General features: G+C 36.0%; 2 protein-coding genes across 3 annotated transcripts in view; both read right to left on the bottom strand.

Moving 5' to 3' along the window:
* Nucleotides 1–319: 319 nt before the first annotated feature.
* MTL5 (metallothionein-like 5, testis-specific (tesmin)) lies at nucleotides 320–14,661 on the bottom strand. Its single transcript, XM_010562529.1, is given in 13 exon segments — nucleotides 320–482; nucleotides 1,927–2,102; nucleotides 2,648–2,785; nucleotides 4,277–4,379; nucleotides 4,968–5,039; nucleotides 5,712–5,803; nucleotides 7,241–7,317; nucleotides 9,092–9,212; nucleotides 9,823–9,981; nucleotides 11,265–11,323; nucleotides 12,074–12,142; nucleotides 12,145–12,190; nucleotides 14,194–14,661. Coding segments are annotated over 13 exon segments (1,743 nt in total).
* A 6,241-nt stretch (nucleotides 14,662–20,902) lies between these two features.
* The window catches only part of CPT1A (carnitine palmitoyltransferase 1A (liver)), a 46,094-nt gene continuing 41,710 nt past the window's right edge, over nucleotides 20,903–25,286 (bottom strand). For both annotated transcript variants that reach the window (XM_010562527.1, XM_010562528.1), the window contains 2 exons: nucleotides 23,049–23,141; nucleotides 20,903–21,527 (listed from right to left, as the gene is read on the bottom strand). In XM_010562527.1, the coding sequence (XP_010560829.1) occupies nucleotides 21,441–21,527; nucleotides 23,049–23,141 (180 nt within the window). In that variant the 3' untranslated portion in view covers nucleotides 20,903–21,440. The remainder of the gene's footprint in view (nucleotides 21,528–23,048; nucleotides 23,142–25,286) is intronic.

The following is a 25,286-nucleotide window of genomic DNA, read 5'->3' as shown; positions in this document are numbered from 1 at the left end:
TAATAAGAGTCTAGGTAAAGACTGAAGAATGGGCTCAGAAAGCCCTAACTACAGAGAAAATCTGTTTTAGTACAAAATGTAAAAAGCTTTCTACAGTATTAAGTTACTCAGAAAAATGCTGGATGGGGTGCTGGTTTCACTTACACCAGCATAATTCAGAAAGAATTCAACTGAAGTCAATAAAATTATTCCTATGAAAGATCAAAGTAAGATCATTAAGTACCAAAATTGTTGAGACTATGGCAACATATAAACATTAATACTTATTTGCTTTATAATACATTGAACATTATTCAACTTTCAGTCCTTTAGATTTTAATTATGCATGTAGGATCTGAGATAAACATCTCCCGAATTCCTCCATGATCATCCGCTCAGCTAGACAAACAGAGTAACCTCTTTTTTCTGCCTCTTCAGCTTGCATCAGGAGACAAGCACATACTGCTTTCACTTCTTCCCAAGATATACATACAGCTGGTTGCCTGACAGAGGAAAAGAAACTAGTATGAAATGTCTCAATTTTAAATACACAAAATAATTTAAAAGACAAACTGCAAAACTCAGTTAAGAGTTGGAATGCACAGAGGTGAATCAGAGTAGCTGCACTGTTACTGTAAGATACATCCTTGTAGGAATTTCACTGTTCTACACTGAATAGCTTCAGCTTCTGACAGATTGCTTCTGAGTTTTTCTAATTTGTCACATGGAAGACTGTGTTCACACTACATAGCAAATCTACGCAAATGCTGCCCCACAGGTGCAGACAGGGAAAGCTTATACAACAAGCCTCTTCCTCCATCTGCATGCAATAATCAGATCCTGCCTTATGTACAAGGAAATGTGTTAAAAAGGCTTAGTCAGGGTCTAGGAGGTACTAAATGTAAACTCAGTCTATTGCTGCTAAAGGAAACAGCACTAAGCCCCTTAAGGATTCCCTGAATGGCACCTTAGCAGTCTTGCTTTGAATAAACTCTTGAAAATACCAGTCGTTAACATCATAACTCATTCTGCTACATTAATAACGTAACTAATCCTACTGTGTGATTCAAGCAAAGGCATAAATTGGCACCATCTACCCCATCAATATACTACCAACAGCAGAAATTGATAAAATATTTTTAAAATATATCATCAGAAAGTATTTTAAAAATGGAATTAAGATAAGAATTTCAAAGTAATGTTTGATGCAAAGAAGCAAAGAAAATTATATATGCAAACTAAAAATTTTAGAGCCTGGAGTAAAGCTCCCTAAAATCCATTAAGATGTGGTTTAATTAATTTTAATTATTATTAACAGGTATTTCTATTTATTAGCCAAATGACTATAAACCAACCAAAAATAGAGATTAGGCTACAACTGTGTTAGAAAGCATAACAACATTAGGATATTTTACAATCCAAATTGCCAACACAAATAAAATTGACAGGAGATGGACCAAAGGAATGGGAGAGATGGCAAAGGAGCAGCGATATAAACATGCTTATTAATTGAACATCACAAACATGTTAATAACATAATTTTCTTAGTACTTCTGTGGTCAAGGTTTTGTTAGAAATGAATGCTTGAACATAGAAAAATTTAAGAACAGAGAAACTGAAGGAAAAACATAAAGTAGCTAAGGGGGAAAAAAAGTCGAGAGAATGAAATATGTGCTCTGTACATAAATAACTGCTGTTTTGTAAGCAGAACTAATACATATATCCCTGAACTCTGTATACTATATTCTTAAAGGATAGTTATAGCCTCTCCTTTAGATATTTTTTTATTTATAGAAGCAAGATGGCATATACTATGTGAAGTGATTCCTTGTATATAAGCCATCTGTCGTTTTCATCACTATTTCTTAGATAATTATGATAATGGTTACACAAAAAATTAATAAAGTCAAACCAATGGATTATGCAGTGCTATTTCCAAGTATTCACCTGTCTGTCTTCAATTTTGGTAACTCTTCAAATGTTGATGTTAAAACTGGGCTATTTCCTTCATCATTTCCAATGTCCACATAGTTTAGCACATGGAACTGGTTTTTTTCATCTGGACTTTCTTCATAATTTTTGCAACCAATGCATTTGCAAATAGAGGAACACATAATTTTAGCCTGGCAAATATAGAATATTTAGAATAAAAATTGTATAAATCTTAAATAAAACATACATTTGAGCAACCATTGGAGCTATACCACCAGGGACTTATTCTAGATGTGCTGGTCCGGGATACTCCCAGAGCAAAACCATCAGTATCAATAAAGTAAGAAAGCAAGACAGGTTTTTTTCCATGGATTCTCTGTGGAGACTGATGTTCCGTACATGGACAAATCACTCCTTCCCTCAATTTGTGGATAACTTTGCGAGATAACAAAATACCACAGATAGAAACTACCAGGATTAGCAGAAAACCATTCCTCACTTCTTCTGGAGCAAGTCATGGGCTGAGAGCTCCTGATACCGAAAATTTTAGCTGACCAACTTCAGCCAGATTCAGTTCTTTAAAGACATGACAAGAAAGAGACTGTGCTTCCTATGTTCAAAAGCTTTTATGATGAAAAATGCAAAGAAAGAAGTGATTCTTTTTTGCAGCTACTAGTTACAGAATATAGTCAATGTTAAGGAAGTAAGTGATGAGAGGAAAGTTCACCTGACTCACCTCAAAGCACTCACAATAATTTTTGAGGCATCCCGAGCGCTTGCAGTTACATCCTTTGTTATGGTGAGGTTTAATTTCTCCTAGATTTCTTTTCCCAATCTTTGGTAAGAAAGCTTCTGGGTTTCTATCAAGACAGGCCTAAAACAAAAATGGCTAGATTATGAGAAATTAAAGAAATGTTTTTAAACACTGGAATGACTGTGATCCAATGTTTAATAAAGAAGTCCTTTCTTTCCACTCACATCATTGGTGATATGAAGCCCATGGATAAAGGAGTCTTCCATGGCATGTGAGAGCAGGAATTCAAAGATTCTGAAACACTAAGCCAAGTTGGCTCTATCACGGAAAGCAACATATATTGTTTTTATGGAATAACGTAAATGACCCATCTACTCTTCTCTTGGGGCTGGTTTCCTTTTACTGCTGACACTGCTTTCACCAGAAATAAAAAGTTCTCAGTGAAGAAAGAACCCTTGCATACATAGTTACATACATCTCAGAAGTTTTAAACATATCTTTTTTTATTAATGGCCCAATACAAAGACCATTCACTGAAATCAGCATTGGATTGGAACAGCAGGTTTTTATTAGGTCCCAAGACCTCGCAATACCATGGACTACTAAAAGGCAGGTTAAAGAGGTTATATGCCCCTTATGTACAATATTTATGGATGGCACAGGTATGCTTTTGTCAGTGACAAACAAGATCTATTATGCTTTACAAGATGCCATCTACAGCAGTGAGAGGAGTGCTTAGATACCAACAACCCCATCAGCTGAACTACAGACGAGCATCTGATTTAAAAACTAGTCGTTACATACTGACAGCAAAAACTGCTGTGGCTTTGACTGGTTGGATGTGGTCTAACTCTAATTAGATCAATGTCTTGTACAATCCAGAAATGATGTGAATGATACAAAGATTGTTCTGGAGAGTTGCATACAAGAAGCACAAAACCATTAATATATCCTTAAAGCATCTGCAGTAGAGTAAGACTTTTCATTATCACTTTAAAACTTACAAAACATAACATACATATTAGATTAAATTATTGCCCAGATTGTGCAGTTCGACATACATGCAAAAATTATCCCACATATTATTCTTTATTCCACCAGTAAAATCAATCTCCAAATGTAGAAGCAACCTGCTTCTCACTAGCGCAGGGTTCAGTGTCGCTGCCAGGAAAGCCAACTTTGCATTGCTGCATGGGTCAACCAGTAAGACTAACACAGACAACTGCAGAAGATCTGTCAATGAGAATAATAATTCGGATAGTAATAATTTGTTTTCCTTTAACTACTGTCTGACTTTGGGATACAATAAATTTTCCTTCACATGAAAAAATTTTCTGAAATTAAATTTGGGTTTGAATACTTCCTTCCAAGAATAAAAATTATCATTTGGTTAACACATCACTAGTTTTAATCCAAAGTATCAGAAGTTCTATAAAAGGAAGGAAATAAATCCCTAAATTTCTTTATGTAAGATTAATACAGAGGCAACACATAACTTCATTTATGTTAAAAATATCATATTTCAAATGCTGTAACTAGTGGAAAAAACAATACTGCTGTATTTTTCACACAAGAAGCTGATACCAATGTGTATTGTATTTTTGTTTTTACCTTAATGGCTTTAAATCGCTCAGTTTCATGAAGTTGATTGTTGTAACAATTATTGCAGTTGCACTTGTTGCAAAAATCACCATTGGCAAAACAATCACAATATCTATGATTAAAATGTAAAATAACATAACAAATGAAAAGATTAACTGGTTTAAGTGCAAATTTTTAAATTTAAATTCTACTTCTATGCAGAATGTTTAGTTTCTTCTCATGAAAAATGTTCCTTCCTCTGTAACTTAATCACATCCAAACCTAGACAAAGAGCTTCTCTCTCTTTCAGTTTTGCATTTTGTAAAATACACCCAGTCCATCAACGAATCAAACATTAATTATTGTGTATACATCTCTGTGCATATTATTTATGAAAGAAAGCAGCAGCAAGACAGAGAAAATGTATTTTAGTATACAGAATTTAATTCTACATAGGATTTTCCAGATATGCTCTGAACAATTCTTCTAGCTTCTCTTTTTATTTTTCATACTTTGGATTATATGCAGTCATCTACACCTCTGCAGCAAGCTTGTGTGACACTAGTTTATGTCAGCTGTGGATCTTTCTAACTCAATATCAGATGAGTAATTTTTGACACGTATGTACTGTTCATTTGAAAGCACGCATTTCTTGTATGTTTATCCTTTCATCTATACACTATTATTAGCATTTATTAAATGTTGAAAAACTGTTACTTACAATTTAAGACACTGAGATTTTGTGCAGTTACATGGTTTCTTAGACTTTGTAACCCCTGAACCAAAAGATAGGCTACACAAGTTGAAAAAGGAAAAAAATTAGAAAAAAATACACAAATACAAATATAACTACAATGAAAACTAATTATTCTATAGTTTTGAAACAATAAATACTGATTTTATTTGTTACACCAATATTGGTGCTACTTAACAAGTGTGGCCTCACAGAATACATGAGAAAAAGAGAATAAGCAACCTGTAATCTCCCTCTATCCTCTAGCTGTCGCTACTTGGGACAGGTCTGCCCTTAGTCCTACAGACTGGTAATGGTTGTGCAACTGCAAAGCTCTCTCTCACCTTTCACACTGGGGTTGCACCTGCCTCTTATTTAAAAATGATCTGCAATTAAATATTATTAAAACAATTCCATTAGTGTTAGAAATACAGGCTAAACACATGCTAATTAAATTTGGAAACATATAAATTAACTTAGAAAATTAAATGTTTTTCAGGCAAATGGACAGCACAATTGCACTGATCCTAAGAAAACCTGAAACCATGCTACATAGTCTTGACTGCCAGCAACTGGCATCATGACTACTGACATATATACACAAAGCACTCTTACAGATTTGCATTTTTGTTAAGAGAAAGTAGCAGCTATGCAACATGAAAATGACTAGGTGTCATTGCCAGTTTAAAATTCAAAAGTCATCATGGATGTAAGATGTTTCACGCATCTTACCCCTCTGAGGTCATTTTCACTGGCCCAAGCAGATTTGGTTCTAGATGGAATGTGGCAGAGCTAGCTACTGGTTGTAAGGGTCCATTTTCAAACTGTTCAAGATAAAATGCATATATCCTGTTTATGTTAACTTTAAAAAAAATACTCTTGTAAGTTAACAGAGAAAAGTAACACAAAGAAAATGTTGCTGGGATAATTTGATCACCAAAGTTACTGATAAAAACTCATGGAAGTAAAGAGTCATGAAAACTGCATGCATCTCCTCTTGGAAACTATTCAGTATGTCAAGAATCCCATTTCTCCCAATGCAAAGAACCAAGAACAGCTTTCAGTGCCGCAGTGTTGGTGCACTATTTTCAATTTACTGGTAATTCTAGGTTCAGTTGCTTTTAATTCCAGCAATCAGTTGAAACTGGCTAGTGACTTGATGATTTATGTTATGTTCAGCTGCAATATGACATCTAATTGGTTGAAAACTAAGCAAAATTTTAAAAAATAATCAGCTCACAGGCCAAGAAAACACACTGTTGTATCTTCAGACATACAATTAATAAGGGCCTGGTTATGGAGAGAGACAAGGTAAGAACAATTAGGATTACGCTGTTATTACTGGTAATGGAGGGACAGTGAATAATTGTAAATCACTGTTATTTTAACAGGTAATTAATCTAGCTGGCCATAAAGAAGAGGAAAATTAATGTATTTAAAGGAAGGGAAGAAATCTAGGAAACAACTAATTTGGGATAAAGTTAGAGAAGAATTACAAGCCTGTCTACACCACTGCTCCAGAATGTTTAGGAACTAATTTGCAGATATACCACCTTTAGAGATGAAAGACTCCCTAGGTCAATGTTCAATCTGACCCTTGGGTTTTTTCTTCCCTCTTTTATGATAGTGGCTGCTATCCACAAACCATTTGCTGTGTTTGTATCGACATCACATATTCACTTCACAAATAAAAGTTAACAATTAAAAATTTGAAGTGATTTTTGCTGCCACCTCTGTTGGAAGTAACACGTGAGAAGCCAAACATCTGCAAAGATTTTTAGTGTTCTGTTCAATTTTCATCAACAAAAAAGATAATCAACAAAAATTATAAAGACTTAATGACTGTTAAATCCTAATCAAGACAAAAGAGTGTAAAAAATCCTACTGGAAGAAAATATTCCCCTTCTTCTGGCAAAAGTCAATGTTCTTTCCTTCACCCCAAAAGAGTCTTAAAATGGTTCTCAGAAATAACATAATCTATATAATACCAAATTCAAGGTTTCAAAACTGGAATAAATTTAATTTTCTTATGGAAAACTGTATTTTTAATTCTGGTCTTACTTCTAGAATATGTTGAAATCAGAAATCTTTATATGCAGAAAGAATAGTGCATACAGAACTAATCTGTCCAAACCAGCTAAACTGTCTTTAGAAAATGCATACAATTGTTACTTCCCAACATAGACTTCACAACCCATTTTAAGAAAAGGGAGAATAGTGTATGTTGTACTTAACAAGTTTAAAGGATAAAGCTTATTTACCTCTTGTTCATTCAGAACCAGTTCACCTGGAACAGGCAAAACCTGCCCCAGTACACCTGTCACAGAGTTGTCCACATCTGGAAAGAAGACATTTACCTGAAGACAGCAGAACTACTCACAGTGTATAAAGTTTCATTTATGCATAAATATTTTTTGAATTAAGCATTCAGGTAAATTGGAATCTTCAACTTCTTTTGTTAATAAAAAAAATTACCTGAGGCTGTCTGTCCTCTGTTAGCACTTTCTCCTACAACTTAGTTTCGAATCCAAACTTACTCTACAATAAATAGTGTCTATGAAGGACTTAGAAGTTTTTTCTCCAGAAATGTTTTTCTCATTGAAAAAAAACAAGTATAAAAACCTGACCACACAAAAATACGCCTGACAGAAGAACCCACCATCAATTTGTTAGCTAGGAATTTGAGCATAGGATTTTACTCTATGACACCAAGTAGATTTAAATTCAAATGCCATAGACTTAAAGTATTTTGATAAAATAAGAAAAATATCAGAAACGATTAAATATATTTATCTTGAGTTCATATTTTACAAATTTCCAGAGTTCTGAGAGAGCATTTGGAATATAGGTCTTTAGCTTATGAAAAAAATTACTAAAAACCCATGGAGAAAACCATAGCTGTAAGAGCAAGTCTTTGTGTAAGTCCTGGTGAAGAACTGCATTAAGTGAGCATCCTGGCCTGTGCAGAAAAAAGCAAGCATCAGTCATAGTAAGATTACAAGATGAATCTTATACCTCTACTTACTTTCTTCCCATCTAAAGAAAGAAAAATAAATGGAAGCCAAAGGACAGCTTAATTCAAAAGTTGAAGAGATTAGTCCCTAGAAACTTTTAGATATAATTGCTGTACTCAATTCTTTTACTTGCTATGAAGATGAGTAAAACAGAAGAAAGGTCAAGCAAACAAAAACTAAAAAAAAATACGCCAGTGCACTCCTCGGCTTTTTCTTCCTTACCATTACAGCAAATGAAAGAGAGTTTGAAGGAACATGACCTTTAACTTGAATGTGCCTGGTTTACTCTTCTGATGGCTTCTGACATATAAGTAAACAGGCCCCATACCTGGAGCATCTGCTGAGAGATGCCCACACTCAGCACCTATTGATATTGAGAACAATATCTGTGCTTGTATAGTGTCTAATATTAAAAGGCTTTGTTTTCACAGTGCCATCAAAATGCACCACTGAAATAAAATTATAATAATAAATAATGAAATAAACCGTGACAATAATGTTTTTGAGGAAGCTATATGTAGGTAAAGAAATATTTATTTAAATTAAAACTAAACTATACTCAAATACTTTGTTACTGCTCAGATGAAAATGTGTTATTACATCTGAACAGCATTAACTTTAGGACCTCAGAAATTACTTTCATTAAAAACTGATAGCATTTCAAGTTCACAGCATTTCAAGTTCACATAATTATGTAAATATTAGTGAGACATTCTGAATCCCAAGGCGAAAGTATACTCATAGCCTGCAACGCTGCTCTTCATTTATAGGCAAACAGTGACACTTGGTGGCAAGCTAGGGTAAATGCAAACGTATGCAGCTGTTTATGCTAAATATGCTTTATATGGAAAATAATCTGCATATTAAAAACTTTCAATAAATTCAACATATCCATTACATCATTCTTATTACACTGAAGCGCGTAGCAATTTTTTAATTATAAAATGAAGTAAAATAATAACTGGTGATAGCTACACTAGCTTTGGCTCATCTCCCACTGTTGCTGCTTAAGAACATAAACACATGCATTTGCATATTAAAAATCTATCTATGATATACCATCTGACAGGCTAGAGATAATTTTAATTTTTATTGTACCTGATTGAAGATAATTATGTTGGTCATGATACTCAGGAATTAGATGAACTGGTTTTAGTCCTTGTGTGCCACAACCGTTTATACAGAGTATTTGAGTACCTCCTTCCAACTGACAGATAACCTGGAATGAATAACTAATAATTAGGTTTCACCTAAGAAACTGTAATTCTAAGCATATAAATATAAAAGTTTTCCTAAGAGTACCACCTGTCTTATAAAGCTTCCTAATCACAGACTGGAATCTCTCAAATGGGATCATTATGCATTAAGATGTTTGGGTTTTGACCCTTAATTTATTTTTGGAAGCAGCTATTGAGATCTACCACTGTAGCTCCTCAACCTAGGTCATATGGATTCCTGGTTCTCCAAATTGCTCCATGGGGCTTTGGAGAGCATATTCTAGCTATTTACTAGTCCGCTGGCTTCAGATTCAGTTCCCTAACCAGAACATGCCATTGTAATTGTTCATGTTTCATTTCATTTATTTAACTGTGATTTTAAAATCTTCTCATTTGTTTTTTTTTGTTTCCAGCTGTTAAATAGAATGTAATGTGGTTTATATAAAGTAGCACTGTAACTAGATAAAATTTAGACTATGAGTCCAAGGAAGGGACTGCCTTATTATTCTTGATACAGCACTTACTAAGTGGGACTTCTTGATGCTAGCATGGTACAAATAAGTTAATTTTCTCTAGCATATGATTTTGCTATCAGTTACAGGATATAATTACCACGGGGTTGGAATCATTTCTGTGTGAACATCTGGATTCCTCTGCTACACTGTGTAATGCTAATAACTTGCAGCCAGACTTGTCAATATTTGAACTCTGAAAAATTGCTCTGTCTTGGTGATTCTTGATAACAGTACTAACTGCTTCTCTTATCTCAGCCTGAAATACAATGTTTTAAAACTTAACAGGCATGCTTTAAAATCTACTTTAAATTCCAAGCAAATACAAGAAATTTAAAAATTTATCTGCATAAATCATATATTTTAAAGCAATGATTGTACTCAAATGTAATACTGAGAATAGTTAATCTACTTGTCAATGGCAGAATGATTTTTGCTCATATTTCAAGTAAAAATATTCCTGAAGAATAACAATGAACAGTAACATACTTTACAGTAACAATGGCGTTCAGTGTCCCCAAAATCACGAAGCATCAACTGATTTCTAAAGTGCCCTGGAGAAGTTAGGCAATAGTCACAGCAAATTATACAAAACAAGAATTAATCTTGAATTATATAACTTGACTGGGGATTATTGGGATTTAGTCTAAGTAAGAAGTAGTCATGGGAGACTGGAATGCAAATTCAGTTATACCTATAAATTAGATTGTTCCAAAATTAACTTTTGTTAGGGTGATCAACTACTGTGTGTCATGGCATTCCATCATAGATATGGTGCCACTTGCATTTGTTGAAAACCAATTTATCACCTTCTTGCTGATCCATTACCTTATTACAGTGTCATCTTTACAAAAGTCACACTTCCAGATGAGGCCTTGCCCCTCTCAGTACACACTTTAAAAAACTGAATGGACAACCTTGAAAAACCTGGCTACAAAATTCCAGTAAATTTCAGAAATCTCCCTTTCATTAAATATCTGCATTTCTATAGTTTGTCTTGCACAGATCTAGGAAATTATATTTGAAAAATTCAAGCATTTTAAGAGAATAATTAAGTTGCAAAGAACATCTCTCCATAGGCAGTGAATGCTAATGTTAAAGCCAGATTTTCATCCCCAGCTCTGTTCCTTTATATACACTGCACATGTGATAAAGGCTCAAATACTAATCAGCTCCCCAAGGGTATTTGAAAGAGCCCCACCAGGCAGTTTGTGTTCAGGCGGCCTTAGGAGAAGCCCGCTCCCTAACTGGCCTGAACGGGAGCCAGAATGTGCAAGTGGCAGACAGCAGCCAACTAGACTTGAGCCAACAGGAACGGAAACAGGAGAAAAACCCAGATGCTGTTCTCCCTTCCTCCACAATGTAGCAGTGTAGAAATCTATGCAGCAACATTTTTCTTTCCCTCTCTTTTGTGAACAGATCAGATAGCACAGTGTTTGAAAGAACCTTTTACCTTCTGGCACTTAGACTAAATCCCATTTCAGATATTCAACACTTGGACAGATTCTTCCAATAATAATAAAATCTTGCATGCATACTTACTATTTCATCATAGACAGAAGCACTAGTCTGAGGTAAGCCACAGATATCACTGGAAGATTCTAGTACATAAAATAAAGCATGTTTTGTTTACAAAAAGATCAGTGTTTTATACCAAGAACTCCTTTACAGCATCAGGGAAAGAGATTTTGATGTCACTACAGCACGACATTCTTGTGAAAGAAATATTTAATATTCTTTCGTAACAGCCTTGCTAGGAAAAACAGACTTCACTCTGTGTCTTTTTTATTTTAAAAGGTTTATTGTGCCCATTTGGCACAAATTCATTTAGCTTCAGGATAAACTACCTTGTAAGATCAAATCTAGCAGTCAGTTTAACCCTGAGAAGGATTGTGAACAGGTTATGGGCAGAACACATCAAACAACTGCTCACAAGGTTACTGTCATCAGCAGCATCAGTGCAAACCATCTAACTTTCATAACCGGTGGGCAAACTTGAAAGGGAAATAAAAATATTGTTCAACTCAAAGAAAAAAAGAAAATTGTGCTGCAAGAAGGAATATCTTCTTCACAGTCCCCTGAAGGAACGAGGAAGTGGTATGAGAGGAAGGGAAAATCAAAAGTAAGACTGAAGTACGTGGTTGAAGAAACACGATCATACATGAATGAACAGTGGTCCATTGTCCTCTCAAACATTCTTAGTTATATTAACATTATCCAAAAAGGGTCATACTGCACTTTGCCAAACCCAGAAATTAATTTATTTAGCCATTTAAATCCTCCCCTAAACTTATAAGAGAAGAAAAATAAAAATTAAAAAAAAATCCCCCTCAATCACTTAGGGCACTTACCACTTAAGCAATTGGTCAAGTTTTGTAACTACATAGCACTGTTTTGGATTCCTTTAAATTGGTCATACAAATACATTTATTCTCACCTGCAACTGGAGGTATAAACGATCTGAACACCTGAAGAAAAGAATGTTTTATTTATATTTCATGCATTAAATTATTAATTTTTAAAAAGCCAAATGAATAAACAAAAAAAATGACTTAAAGAGGCCTTGGAAATTGGAAGTTATTTACATTTTCATGACATAATCAAGCACATAAATGCTGTGGCCTATTCAGGATTACCAGATACCGTTATATACCTTGAATATTATCTCTGCTTTTTCTGCTCAACATATAGTTATGGTTCAGATCTAATGCATTTACAACTATAATAGCATCATACTTAATGCCTACATTTGTATTTTCAAAACCAAACCAAATGAATAGAAAATGGAACAAAGACAGAAACCAACTATTTTCTAGTTTCAAATTAGAATTGAGATTTTTTTGAAGTAGACAGTTTGCTCTCTATCTGTGTGTGCTGCGCTTCCTTTTAATATAGACAGCAGTTCAGGAGGGTAAGCAAGCAGTGTAGAAATGAATCAGCTTTCTTTATTTCAATAAAATTATTTATAACCTGATTAGAATTTTGTTCTAATACCTTTAAGAAACAAGGCAGATTAAGAAAACATGCAGATTTAGTGTGATAAACTGTAATGATACTAGGAAGACAGCTGGTCAGAAAGATATTTTCTAAATGTCATTTTTAGCTCCTTGTACAGAGGTGAACAAATTTTCATTATCTTCAACTTGAATTTGAAGAAAGCAACTGTTAAGCGTTAATCACACCTGTATTTTCTAGAAGCTTCCACCGGTCTTTTGAATCTTATTAATGGTTCAAAAGATTGAAGGTCTTGGTTATTAAAGAACTACTGATAATATTGAGCATGTGTGTAAACAACCTTCCAAGCCAGAGATACTTAAAACTATAACCGTAACCTGAAATCAGAAAGAAAACCAAAACATGTAAGGCAAATGTCACAGTAGACCTCAAGCATCTCAGGATACCACTGGGAAACACACTGGGCTAGGTAGTGTCAGCAATGATTTCTGTGATAGGAGGTTTCCTGCACAGACAGCCCTGCAGCTGCCACCTGGCTTCAGCCTGGCACCTTGGTGGAATACTGCAAGGGAAAACCAGACCTCTTTTTCAACCAAGTGATTTTTGTGATTTTGGGGTTTTTTTTAATGCTTTTGATTTTTGAATGTGAAAACAGCACTGTTTGTTTGTCAAAATACTTACATGGGAAAAAAATGTCAACTGGTATGCTTAATTATTTCAAGATATCTTCTCAAAGGAAACCTCAGTGCCCCTCTAGAAGCAGCCACAGTGCAAACTTAAGATTTGGAGATTTCTTCAGATGATATTTTACAGCCATAAACAAAGATGCAAGGACACGTAAGTATTCTACATATGAATAGCCTGCATTAAGCAGATGGATTTGATCCTGTGAGCATCACAAGAAGTTTTATGCTGCATACCTTTCTAGATAGTAATTGATCCAACATAGAAAATGTAACTTCAAACTATACAGAAAAACTGCCAAACATGGTAAGCAATGGGAAACCCCTCTCTCTTACAAAAATACTTTCCACATGGAGATTTAACAATATAGGCTACAGTTTACTGCTGCAAATAAATTACTTTTTAACTCATTTGGACTATAAATTTTAAGATAAGTGTGTCACCTGTGGAACTAAAGAACAAAAGTTTGTACTTTGTATAATTAATAGTTGCTAATACAGATGGTAATATATAAAAGCAAAGCGGGCATATTTGTGACATGGTAAGTTTTTTTAATAAGCAAAATAACTACCCAGCCATTTAAAAATATGGTTCATAACACGGACAAAAAAGAACAGCAGTCAGAACCATATGTTCACACTGCATGCTGTTTCTGGTAACATAAACCAGAAATTTTTTTCTGTATTTACTACTAAGTTTGTTCTAGTATAAAATTTATGACATAACTGTAAATATTATGTGGATCCCATGTAAGTTTTCATGTGGCAGTTCTCCACATTTAAGTCACAAACAAGCATGAATATATAAAAATTCCTATTTCACTTAATCTTACTGGCATCATTCTGACATTTTGATTGACTGTTCCTTCTGGAGAGAAAATGCTTGAAGTTGGCACACTGCAATTTTTATGCTGCATTGCTACAGAAGAAAGAAAGTGGACACCATTTGAAGGCAGATAAGGTGAATCAGCTTCTTCTGGAAGATTTAATTCCTTGTATTTTTCAAGATCTTCATCATCACAGCTGTTGTTTCCATGTGGATGTACTTCAACTTTTACTATTGTATTTTGATTTTCAATGGTAAGTGGATACTTGAAGTGATCTAACAAGGTCTCTCCCACATTTACAGTACATAAATGATTGTCTTGGCTAGATAGCAATCCTTCTTCAATGGGATTATTAATTACTGCAGTTTCCAGATCAAAGTTTTCAGAACTAACAGGATTATTTTGAGTAAATATTTCAGTTACAAGTCCACTGTCTATTACTGATCTTATATCAAGCAATATCTGATTCTCCATAGTCATGGACAGACTGTCAACTGTTTCATATTTATTTTTTTCATTGAAGATAATTAAATTTTCTATTTCAGTATTCTTCTGAATAGTTTTTCTATCTAGAAGTGAATGAAATAATAGTCTTAACCAAACAACATGTATATAGAATACTGAAGATTAATCCAATTAACATGTAACTGTGAAACCTAAAAACATAATGCTGGAAGAGGTTGTTGGGGTTCTGAATCTAGCTCTCAGAAAATACAGGCCACCATACCAACACAAACAAGCTGCTTTTACCACAAGAATACATTCTTTCTAACTTTTAAACACATTAACAGCATTCAGAATTGAATCAGAATTTTGCTACTGGGCTTTAGTAGTAAAAAAAAAAAAAAAAATCAATCAAATTTGCTATAATTACACTGTTTTGTGTCAGTAAGTAGCATGTTAAGACCAAACCTTGTCTGTACTCTCCATGTCTCTACTGCCAGTTACTGACAACGCAAGCCAAAGCACCTCTGCCCAGAGTATCACAAGGCCACTATTAAAAAGACACAGGCCAAGATCCACCTGCACTGTCATCACTAATATTTCTGTATTTAGACCACGGCAATATGGGGAGGGTCAAGCTACCTATGTCCCCCTGATGGCACCGGGATATACCAACTCTCTGAAGGCTCAAGTGTCTCTGACCCATATGCATCGGCCGCTGCCAGCTCTGGGGCGGAGCTGGCTAGGAGACCAGCCCTGCCCGGGAGCTCCGGCTGCCCTCCCAACCCACCCTACTTCACCACGCTGGTTTCCAGGGCAGAGAGGAAAGGGAGAGGCCGCACCTCCACCCCGGGCCCTCAGCAGAGTGCCTGTCCCTGCCCCTTCCCTCAGGCAATTCACCTTCCCCCGCAGCAGCCGCCCACCCCTCAGTCCCCAGACCGTTAATGGCGGCAGGGCACGCGCCAAGAGCCGCTCCCCGCCAGGACGGGCGAGTCTCGTGCTCCTCACAGGCAGGCACGAGCACACCCACGGCCTGCGAATTAGCTTGGGTGTTTGGGGGGGATTTTTTTATTTGTTTTGTATTTAAAGTATAATTTCCCTTGGAAATTATCTCACATTACAGGGAGTAAAAGATTAACCAGGACCCTGGTTCTGAGTGAGAGGTTACCTGTGATAACGCATGTAGAAGACTGCTACTCAGCACTGGTAAGGCCACAGCTGGAGTGCTGAGTCCAGTTCCACGCTCCCCAGTATGAGAGAGAGATGGACACACTGGTAAGGGCCCAGCAAGGGCCCAGCAATAGGCCATGAAGATGAATAAGGGACTGGAGCATCTCTCCTATGATGAAAGGCTGAGAGAGCTGGGACTGTTCAGCCCAGAAATACAAAATGCAAGGGAGGGTGCAAAGAAGATGGAGCCAGGCTTTTTTCCATTGGTGCCCAGTGACAGGACCAGAGGCAGTGGGCACAAACTGAAACACCGGAGGTTCCCTCGGAACATCAGGAAACCCCTTCTCACTGTGAGGGTGACTGAGCCCTAGCACAGGTTGCCCAGGGAGGCTGTGGAGTCTCCACCCTCGGAGATGCTCAAAAAGCCATCTGGACATGACCAGATCTGGTCAGGATGATCTCCAGAGGTCCCTTCCAACCTCAACCGTTCTGTGATTCTGTGAAATAGCTGGCTTCCAGCTTCTGCTCTTAAGAGCCCTTTCTACAGCTCACCATGTAAATCCTGGAATTGTCACCTCTGAAATCTTTATGGCACCGAGTTTAGAAAACACTCCAAACTTGCCAGGCCACGATCTATGGCCATTTAAGATAAAAGATGGTTTCCTTGAAAGCAGAAATTGAACCTGAACTTTTAATTTTGGATATTAATGTCTTCATTTTCAGGGAATTTTGTGTGTTAAAAAAAACAACACAGCAACTAAAACCACCCAAAGCAATTTCAAGCTACCTTTCATTTATAAGGTGCCATACAATTAATAAAAAAAAAATAATAATTTTTTTTCCTTATGCTTGTGGTTACAAACTTCCACCCTGTTGGCCCCAGGTCTGCAGCCATTAAGGTTAGGGAAAAACAAAACAAAACAAAACAAAGAAACCTCACACTTTCTCCTCTCCTCTCAAAGGTTTCATCTAACAGCTAGGTTTTTTATTCTAGTACTTCCCAACAGGATTTCATTAGTCTCAGCCAGAGCTGATTAATCCCATGCATCATGTACAACCACAGCAACATTTTCTGAGCATAAGATGCATCTTACGCTTGCCATCCTTAAACACAGGCTAAGGGAAGAAGGAAAATACCCCAAACCAATACATCAGTATTTTCTGTGCCTAGAGTTTCTATATAGAATGTCTGTTCAGACTGAACATACCAATTTACAACTTCAGTATCCAGAGCCCTGGTGGAGATGTTTGACATAAACCAGGAAATAACAGTATCTAAGAGATGAAGCGTGAAATTGAAATCACTCTGTTCTTTCATGTAGCAAAGGCTGCAACATCCAGAAAAGCAGCGAGTTAAACAACTGCTAAAGTAGTCTATCACACAAAACTCTTTGGTGGGGTTTGGCAGGGGGAGGGGGGGAGATCTGTTGCTGTTTGGTGGTGGTTGGTTTTTTTTTTTAATTAAACAGCAGTTAAAAAACCAGAACATGAACCTTTACAGGGTAAAAAAATATCTTCAGCTGTCTCAAAGAAGTCCCCAGTTTTAATGCAATTTCAAAGGAGTTTTCAGGTGCTGGGAATCTTCAGATAAAGCAAATAACATTGTTAAAATGTTAAATTTCTGTGCCTGAACTAGTTCTCCACTACCTTACCATTCATATTCTATGGATTATTCACTGTAAAGATCAAACCACTGGTATCCACTAGCTTGAAGACAGACTGTTTCACAGAAACATTCCAACAGTTATTTGGATCTCATGAAAAAAGCTCATCTAAAGTAAGACCTAGGTTGTTTCTTCTTTCTACTTGTGGTTTAACCCCAGCTGGCAACATAGCCCTACGCAGCTGCTCGTTCACTCTGCCCCAGTGGGATGGGGGAGTAGAATCAGAAGGGTAGAAGTGAGAAAACTTGTGGGTTGAGATAAAGACAGTTTAGTAAGTAAAGCGAGCCGCTCACACAAGCAAACCAAAACAAGGAATTCATTCACCACTTTCTGTGGGCAGGCAGGTGTTCAGCCATCTCCAGGAAAGCAGGGATCCATCACACCTAACAATGACTTGGGAAGACAAACGCCATCACTCTGAACATCCCCCCTTCCTCCTTCTTCACACCAGCTTTATAAGTTGAGCATGATGTCATATGGTTTGGAATATCCCTTGGGTCAGTTGGGGTCAGCTGTCCCAGCTGTGTCCCTTCCCAAATTCTTGTGCCCTCCAGCCTGCTCGCTCAAAAAGCCAAGACTCTGTGTAAGCACTGCTCAGCAGTAATGAGAATATCCCTGTGTTATCAACACTGTTTTCAGCACAAATCCAAAATATAGTCCCATACAAGCTACTGTGAAGAAAATTAACTATCCCAGCCAAAACCAGCACACTACTGAACCTGAAAAAGAAAAACTGTTCATGAACACATTCCCTATTAACTAGCAAGACATATATAAATCACTGCTAAAATAAACTGAATAGTCTGCTGCTATCATTCCTAACTTCATTTAACAGCAATGATTCCACAAGTCCAGAAACAGCAGCAAGGGAGCTCAGAAGAAGATACAAAAGGTATTAAACATGGTACTAAGTAGTGGTAATTGTGAAATTTTATTTTATTTTTTTAAGTTCCAGAAGAGGGTAGAAAATAGGGACAAAGTGCTGGATGTAAATAACCAACCACAGATGCAGAGTAATTGAACAAGATTAAAAAAAACCCTTAGCTTAAATTAATATATTTTATATGAGAAAAACAATTGGTACAAAGGCTGAATTAGAACCATGATTTTCAAGGTCAGGCACACACTTCCTCAGTCTCTCAAAACCCCCCACCCTTAAAAGAATATTTAGTTTGGAATGGTATTAATCCTGTAAAATGGTAGCCTCTAAATGCACTTATAATGCTCTCCTAATCTCTGGCACGAAATAGCTGAAATAAGAAATTTGGAAAATGCACATTTGAGGTATTCCACCAATTCCATGCTATTTAATAAACAAGTCAATTTATTATCATCCAACCCACCTACTCAACCCTAACTTGAGCTCTTAAATCACTAATATCTCACTAATTGAGAATAAGTGATTCAAGGTTTTAGTAACAAATTTATAGTTTTTCTGGAATATGAACATTTTACTTTATTATAAAGTACACTGTACTAGAAGGTTCATTCAAATCTAGGTAATATCAGTTACATTCCTATGGCTTTTGAGCAAAAAAGCAAGCAGTTCTACTGTATGTACACAATATTGAACATCGAGATTTAAATTAGTTATTTATTAATAACCTACATTCACTGTGGATTTCTAAGATTTACATCCAAAAAGCATATTTTATTTACATGCTGTTGACATTTTAAAGAAAATGAAATAAAATCTTATCTGTTTAGGGATTATGACCTATCCCAAATTAAAAAAAGACACATTTAACATGACAAAATGTTTAAAACATTTACAATAAAAAACAGCTTTCTGTGCCAATTATACTTACTCTCTAAGAATGTAAAATTGCATTGATAACTGCACTAACTATAATTAGACTTGAAACATTTAAAACCTGAGAGTCAAATCTAAACTTTTTTTTTCTCTTTTTTTAAAGAAAATCCTACAAGCTCATATGCCCTAATGTTCATTTAAGCACAGACTGGTCACTGGTCAATTAAAAAAACAAAACAAAACAACAAAAAACCTGTGCATTATGTCTGCAGCTCCAAAAGAATAGATCACTACAAAATTGTTGGAGTAGTTTGATAAATGCCAGGCCTGCCAGCTGTGGTAAGGCTTATTTCAAAGTGTCCTTTCCCACACACTGTACCCTAATCAAATGATAAGTGTAGTTGGCCAACTCCTGTGAGGGTTCCTACATTTATGTAAGCATGTATTTGTTTAAGGATGCATCTGGGATGGGGCTTCCGACCTCAAACATACATACACAGGTGTTTCAATAGTTACATTAGAGTAAAAAAAAAACCCCAAAACATGAAGAGACATGGAAAGTTAGAAATACTGGCCAGAAAACATTCAAAGTCTAATGAGAAGTTTTATATCAACCCGAAAGGCCTTTTAAGATCAGCATAGCTCTGGAGCAGCATTCACTGTACTACTAAATACCATGTACCTTACATTAAAAAAAAAACCCACAACATAAAATTGTTACGCTAACAGGTACACTTTACTGCACTGCAGGATGTAAAAAGTAACCACACCTATAAAGCCTGGGGAAGAGAAGCATCTCACACAAAGTTACTCCATTATGTAGTAGCCATTTTATTTCTGGACTTGGAAACATTATGCTTCTTTTTGAGTGAAATAGCTTTCCCCTCCTTCTTCCTTGTATCCTTCAGAAACTGTGCTTGACCAAGAGCATCTCCCAGGAGGGGTCTGAGAAGGCCAGGATCTTCCCATTCTGGAGCTATTTTCCACAGCTTTAATAGTTTGCCCTTCTCATGCAGATGGTTGCCAATGCAGTAGTGGTCCTTCCAGGCTGAAAGCAGGCAAACTGCAATTATCAGCCTCTACAGGCAGCATTGCTTCACAGACTATCCAACAGGTTGCATTTAACTAAATTGACATTCCCTGGGACCCAGAAACTCTTATCTCAAACGACTGCCAATACCACTCACCAAAATAAACACATGAGTAACTGTAGCTCTGAAACACGTTATTCCTGCATTTCATAGGGACTGATCTTTGCTATTTAAGATGGGAGCATTTCATTACAGCTTTAAGCCTAACTGCACCATATGGCAACATATTCACGTCTACTTATGCCACATCAACCCATCTTATAATTTGAAAACTAGATCTGCATTACTACTACTTCACCCCCTTCACCACTAAGACAGTGTAAAACCAACTCCCAGCATAAGCTTTTTTCCTGGGTTTAGGATCTTTCTTTTTCTAAGGCACTCACATGAACAAGCACACAGGTTCAATTATTTATACGGAATTAAAATCAATGATGTAGCAAATATGCTTGTGAGCAATAAGAAAAATGTGACACCTGCCAATTAGGTGACACATTTTACTACCCAATGTAGCACTACCCAATGGTTGTTTTTTTTTCCAAAACCCCCCAAAATTCTACAACTTTATATGTTACAGTGGGTAATATCAGGGATTTTTTTTGTATGTTTTACAGAAATTACCTTAAACCTTGCCCCCCAAAACAATGAAAGTAAACAGCCACAAGTTCTGTCATTCATTGACATAAAGCAACAGATATACTGAAGAACATTCTGCTATTAATACATAGCAAATCGAACTTAGTATCTGAGTTTAAGACGGTGTGTTTTATCCCTTTGATTCTGGAATACAAGTAGACTAATTTTAAGTAAAAATAGAGCAAGTGTATACAAATTAAGAGAAAACTGCAGGAGTTAAGAATATACATGACTTCATGCAGTGATAATATACTTCATCCCTAGAAATGTACAAGATTTCAAAAGTCATCCTTTGTGGAAATAAACTCTTCCAAACTACTGAAAAAAAAAGAAAAAAAAAAAGAAACTTTCAATACACTGCTAAGGTTTTCATAGGTGATCAAGAAGATGTTGACTCAGTTTCTTCATCAGCTGTTTGAGAAACCTTGCTCTCATTCACTGTGCAGAAGAGTTCTCATCCCAACAACAGGAGATTGGTTGGCACCAATAAGGCAATCACTTGGTACAGTTTTTACTAAGGTTAAATAAACCCATGATGTCAACCATTGCTTTTTGGATGTTTTTTCCAAAACGATGAGAATCCTTTAAAAACAAACAAAAAAACAAAACCAAAGACTTGTACTGTCAATCAACAGTTATGTTTTAGGCAAAAGATGGAACCTTTTAATATTTTGTAATTTTGGAGCTTAGAGAATTAGGGCATGTATTTTACCACAAAATGGGGAATTTAAACCACAAGAATTTTAATGCTATACAAATTAATCCAGGTTTATGATATTACTGACTAATGAGTTCTTCATTGTGCATTTACTTTCCTACAGACAGAACTGAGATCATCTCTTTTTGAAATCAGATGCATCTATAGCTTTCTGTTACTTTAAAATATCTGGGGCTTGGTATTGGTTTTTTATACAAGATTTTGCAAAAGCTAATTTTCAGAAAACAAAAGAATGTTCAGAAAATGTATGACCAATGACCTAGAAGTACTGAAAGAGCAGAAAGACATTTTGTATTTGAGTTCCTATCAGAATCCTGAATCATTTGCCATTAAAAATTACACAAAGTGTTGAAAATGAAAATCACAATTATCTAAGTGTAAACAAACTATGAACTTGTGCTGTTTATTCTAAGTGTCAGATGAATGGTACAAGGAAAAAATTAAGATTACAAATATAAATTATTAGCTATATTACAGGACCTACTACAAAGACCCTACTAATATCAAGGCCATGCACATGAAATGCTGCCTTTTCTGTATGGACCTTTGACTTGACTAGTAAGTAAAAAATACAGAGAAATTTAAAGTACAAGCTAACAGACATCTGAAGAACAATTTGAACTATGAAAAAAAAAAAAAAGTTGTATTTCCTAATCTTTAATGATTAACCAAAGGCACCAAGATCTTGGACAAGTTAAGGTCAAAAGAGGAAAACTAGGTCAGGTATGTAATCTTGAACAAACTCAGCAGGTTTATTACAGTCATAAAAATGTAAAGGGAAGGATGAATTGAAGCTCACTCAAAGCAGGCCTCCGCAACAGCAGGATAGTGAATAGATGACATCTACTGCATTCTAATAAGGGGTCTTATTGTCATAAATTTTTTATTAATTACGTTTCTCAAGCACAGACTACAACTTATGGGCCAGCTTCTTTCAGTATTATTTAAACCAAGAAGATTTAAAGAATAGGGAGCATACATTTTGCTCTGCCTTTACAACTGCAGCCAGAGACAAATCAAAGCAAAACTATAATAACAAAAAACAGGAGACACTCATCTTCCTGTTTATGGGACAGATATGAGTCATTTTACACAAGTTCCAGGGAACTACACATGTGTAAAGATGACTGTGGGCCACGTGCTTTCTTTATGCTTGAAAGCATAAATGAAATAGAATATGGTTTCCTTGGTTCATAAAGCTATTAAATTTACAGAAGTGGAGACAAAAAAACACCCCAACAAAACAGCATGTGTTGAGAAAGAAAAAACACGTTATAACTGTATGTTGCAAGTCCTACTAAATTTTTCTGGACAATAAGTAGAACAGTTTTATAAGCAGATATCAGAACAGATTTATTAAACCATAGGAAAGGACTGACTCTTACCGTCTCAGAACAAGATATTTTGCTGGAGACATGGAAATGGATGGAATTTTCATCCAAGATAATATAAGAAACACCATAACCATCATCAGCCACCTAGGGGAAGAAAGAAGAGAAAAAACAAGTTCTAAACTTTTTTTTTTCTTCCATTCCTAAATTATCTTATACACAATTACACAATTCTTACTGTGCAGTTTTAAAAATCAGTTGCAATTTCTCCTCAAGCAAAAATTAAGCTTCTACATTTAATGCACCATTTCTGAAGACTTATTCCACTTAAGGAAATGGTTCTAGTCTCATCTGAAGTGCACAGAATTAACATTTTCTGAATACATGTCTGTAATATTTCTTAGTTTTAGTATTTTGAAATACAATACTTTTTCAAAGACCTTCTATCAAGGTCTGGTCCTAAGCAGCTATACAGCTTCAGTGCTTAAGGAGAAAGGAATAAAATAGTTCAGTTGTATACCTAAACATCCTGTTTCATGGGATCACTCTGCAGATGTAAACAAATACAGTATATACATACAGAGTATACAAGCCTCATAGTATGAAAACTTGCCCAAAGGCGAAATCATCCAATACTACAGCAAAGATATGTTTCTGAACACGCATACCATGAACAGAACTCTGGTCCGATTTCAACATTAGCAGCATTAACTGTCCCAAGTTTCAGTCTGATGTAATATTTAAAGTATGCCTAGTAAACCATGACTATCCTGCTTCCACCCTCCTTCCTCTCTTTCTTAACTCAAAGGATCACAACCTTCAAGCTCTTTGCTGCCACTTCTGCCAAGCAGCCCGATAGTCTTCCAACCATTAGTGCTACAGGGCTATATTCTACAGAATACTGAAAAAAAACAACCCCAAAACCAACACACACAACACACAAGGAAAGCCTGATGTAGTGAATCTCTCAGCTCCTTCAGCAAACCAAAGCAGTTTTTGCAAGGATACAAGAAATGATGAAGGGAAATGTAAGCAGGGTTATTTGGAAAGGCAGACAACTGAAGGAAGGAAATTAAAGGAATGAAGAAATAATAAAAGGAAGCAGTTAATATAGCATTAGCAAAAACAAAAGGAAAAAAGTGTTAGAAATTCCTGCAGCCAAAAAGCTGTTTTATTGCCAGACCACACCTTTTTGGGGATTCTAAATACTGACTTTATAATCTGCTGGAGCAAGACAGTTTCTCATTAATGAGCAGCATTGCAATAGCTAGGTTTCCTTGATACTGCAATTTAAACTCATTCCAACTTCAAGAACTACTGAAAGCTGTATCAGAAACATGAATAAATAAATTAAAAAAAAAAAACCCACAAAAACCAAATTCCAGCTTAACAAACAAGCCAAAATACACTGTATTTGTCGTCCCAACTTCTGTGTGGCAAAGAGCAGTCCTGTGATCCCTCTCATTGTTCTTTTAATAGAAATGCTTTTTGAAAACAGGTTAATCTAGTCTATAGCCCCATAAACTCTGCTTAACAGATCTTGTTAAGAACTATATCATCATCAATGGCCATGTTCAAGTTCCAGTAAAATACTACATCAAGTTAAAAGCTTATAAAAACTCTAGCAATACACATGTATCTCAAAAGTCTGCGGAAGCTGTAGAAAGTTGTTTTATTCTTGACTTAGCCACTACTCACATTTAGAAGGGCAAGCAGACAAATGTGAGTAGCTTAATTCGGAGGCAAGCTGGAACACATTTTTTATTAATCAGAAAACATGAACAAGAGCAATAAAATTACTTCTATAAAACTCAACTTTAAAATCTAGTTTAAGTAATAAAGCATTTGTCATGGTAATAATTGCCTGATATACAGTAGCTCTGGGCATAGAATCATAGAATGGTTTGGGTTGGAAGTGACCTTAAAGATCATCTTGTTCCAAACGCCCCTGCCATGGGCAGGGACACCTTCCACTAAACCGGGTTGCTCAAAGCCCCATCCAACCTGGCCTTGAACTCTTCCAGGGATGGGGCATCCACAACCTCACTGGGCAACCTGTTCCAGTGCCTCAGTATCCTGACAGTGAAGAATTTCTTCCTTATACCTAATGTAAATCTACCCTCTTTCAGTTCAAAGCCATTACCCCTTGTCCTATCACTACATGCCCTTGTAAAAAGTCCCTCCCCAGCTTTCCTGTAGGCCCCTTTTAGGTACTGGAAGGCTGCTGTAAGGTCTCCCTGGAGCCTTCTCTTCTCCAGGCTGAACAACCCCAACTCTCTCAGCCTGTCTTCA

This window comes from Haliaeetus leucocephalus, unplaced genomic scaffold, assembly GCF_000737465.1.
Source record: "Haliaeetus leucocephalus isolate CR32 unplaced genomic scaffold, Haliaeetus_leucocephalus-4.0 Scaffold161, whole genome shotgun sequence".
NCBI classification, from domain to species: Eukaryota; Metazoa; Chordata; class Aves; order Accipitriformes; family Accipitridae; genus Haliaeetus; species Haliaeetus leucocephalus.
This window is presented reverse-complemented; position numbering and strand designations above follow the sequence as displayed.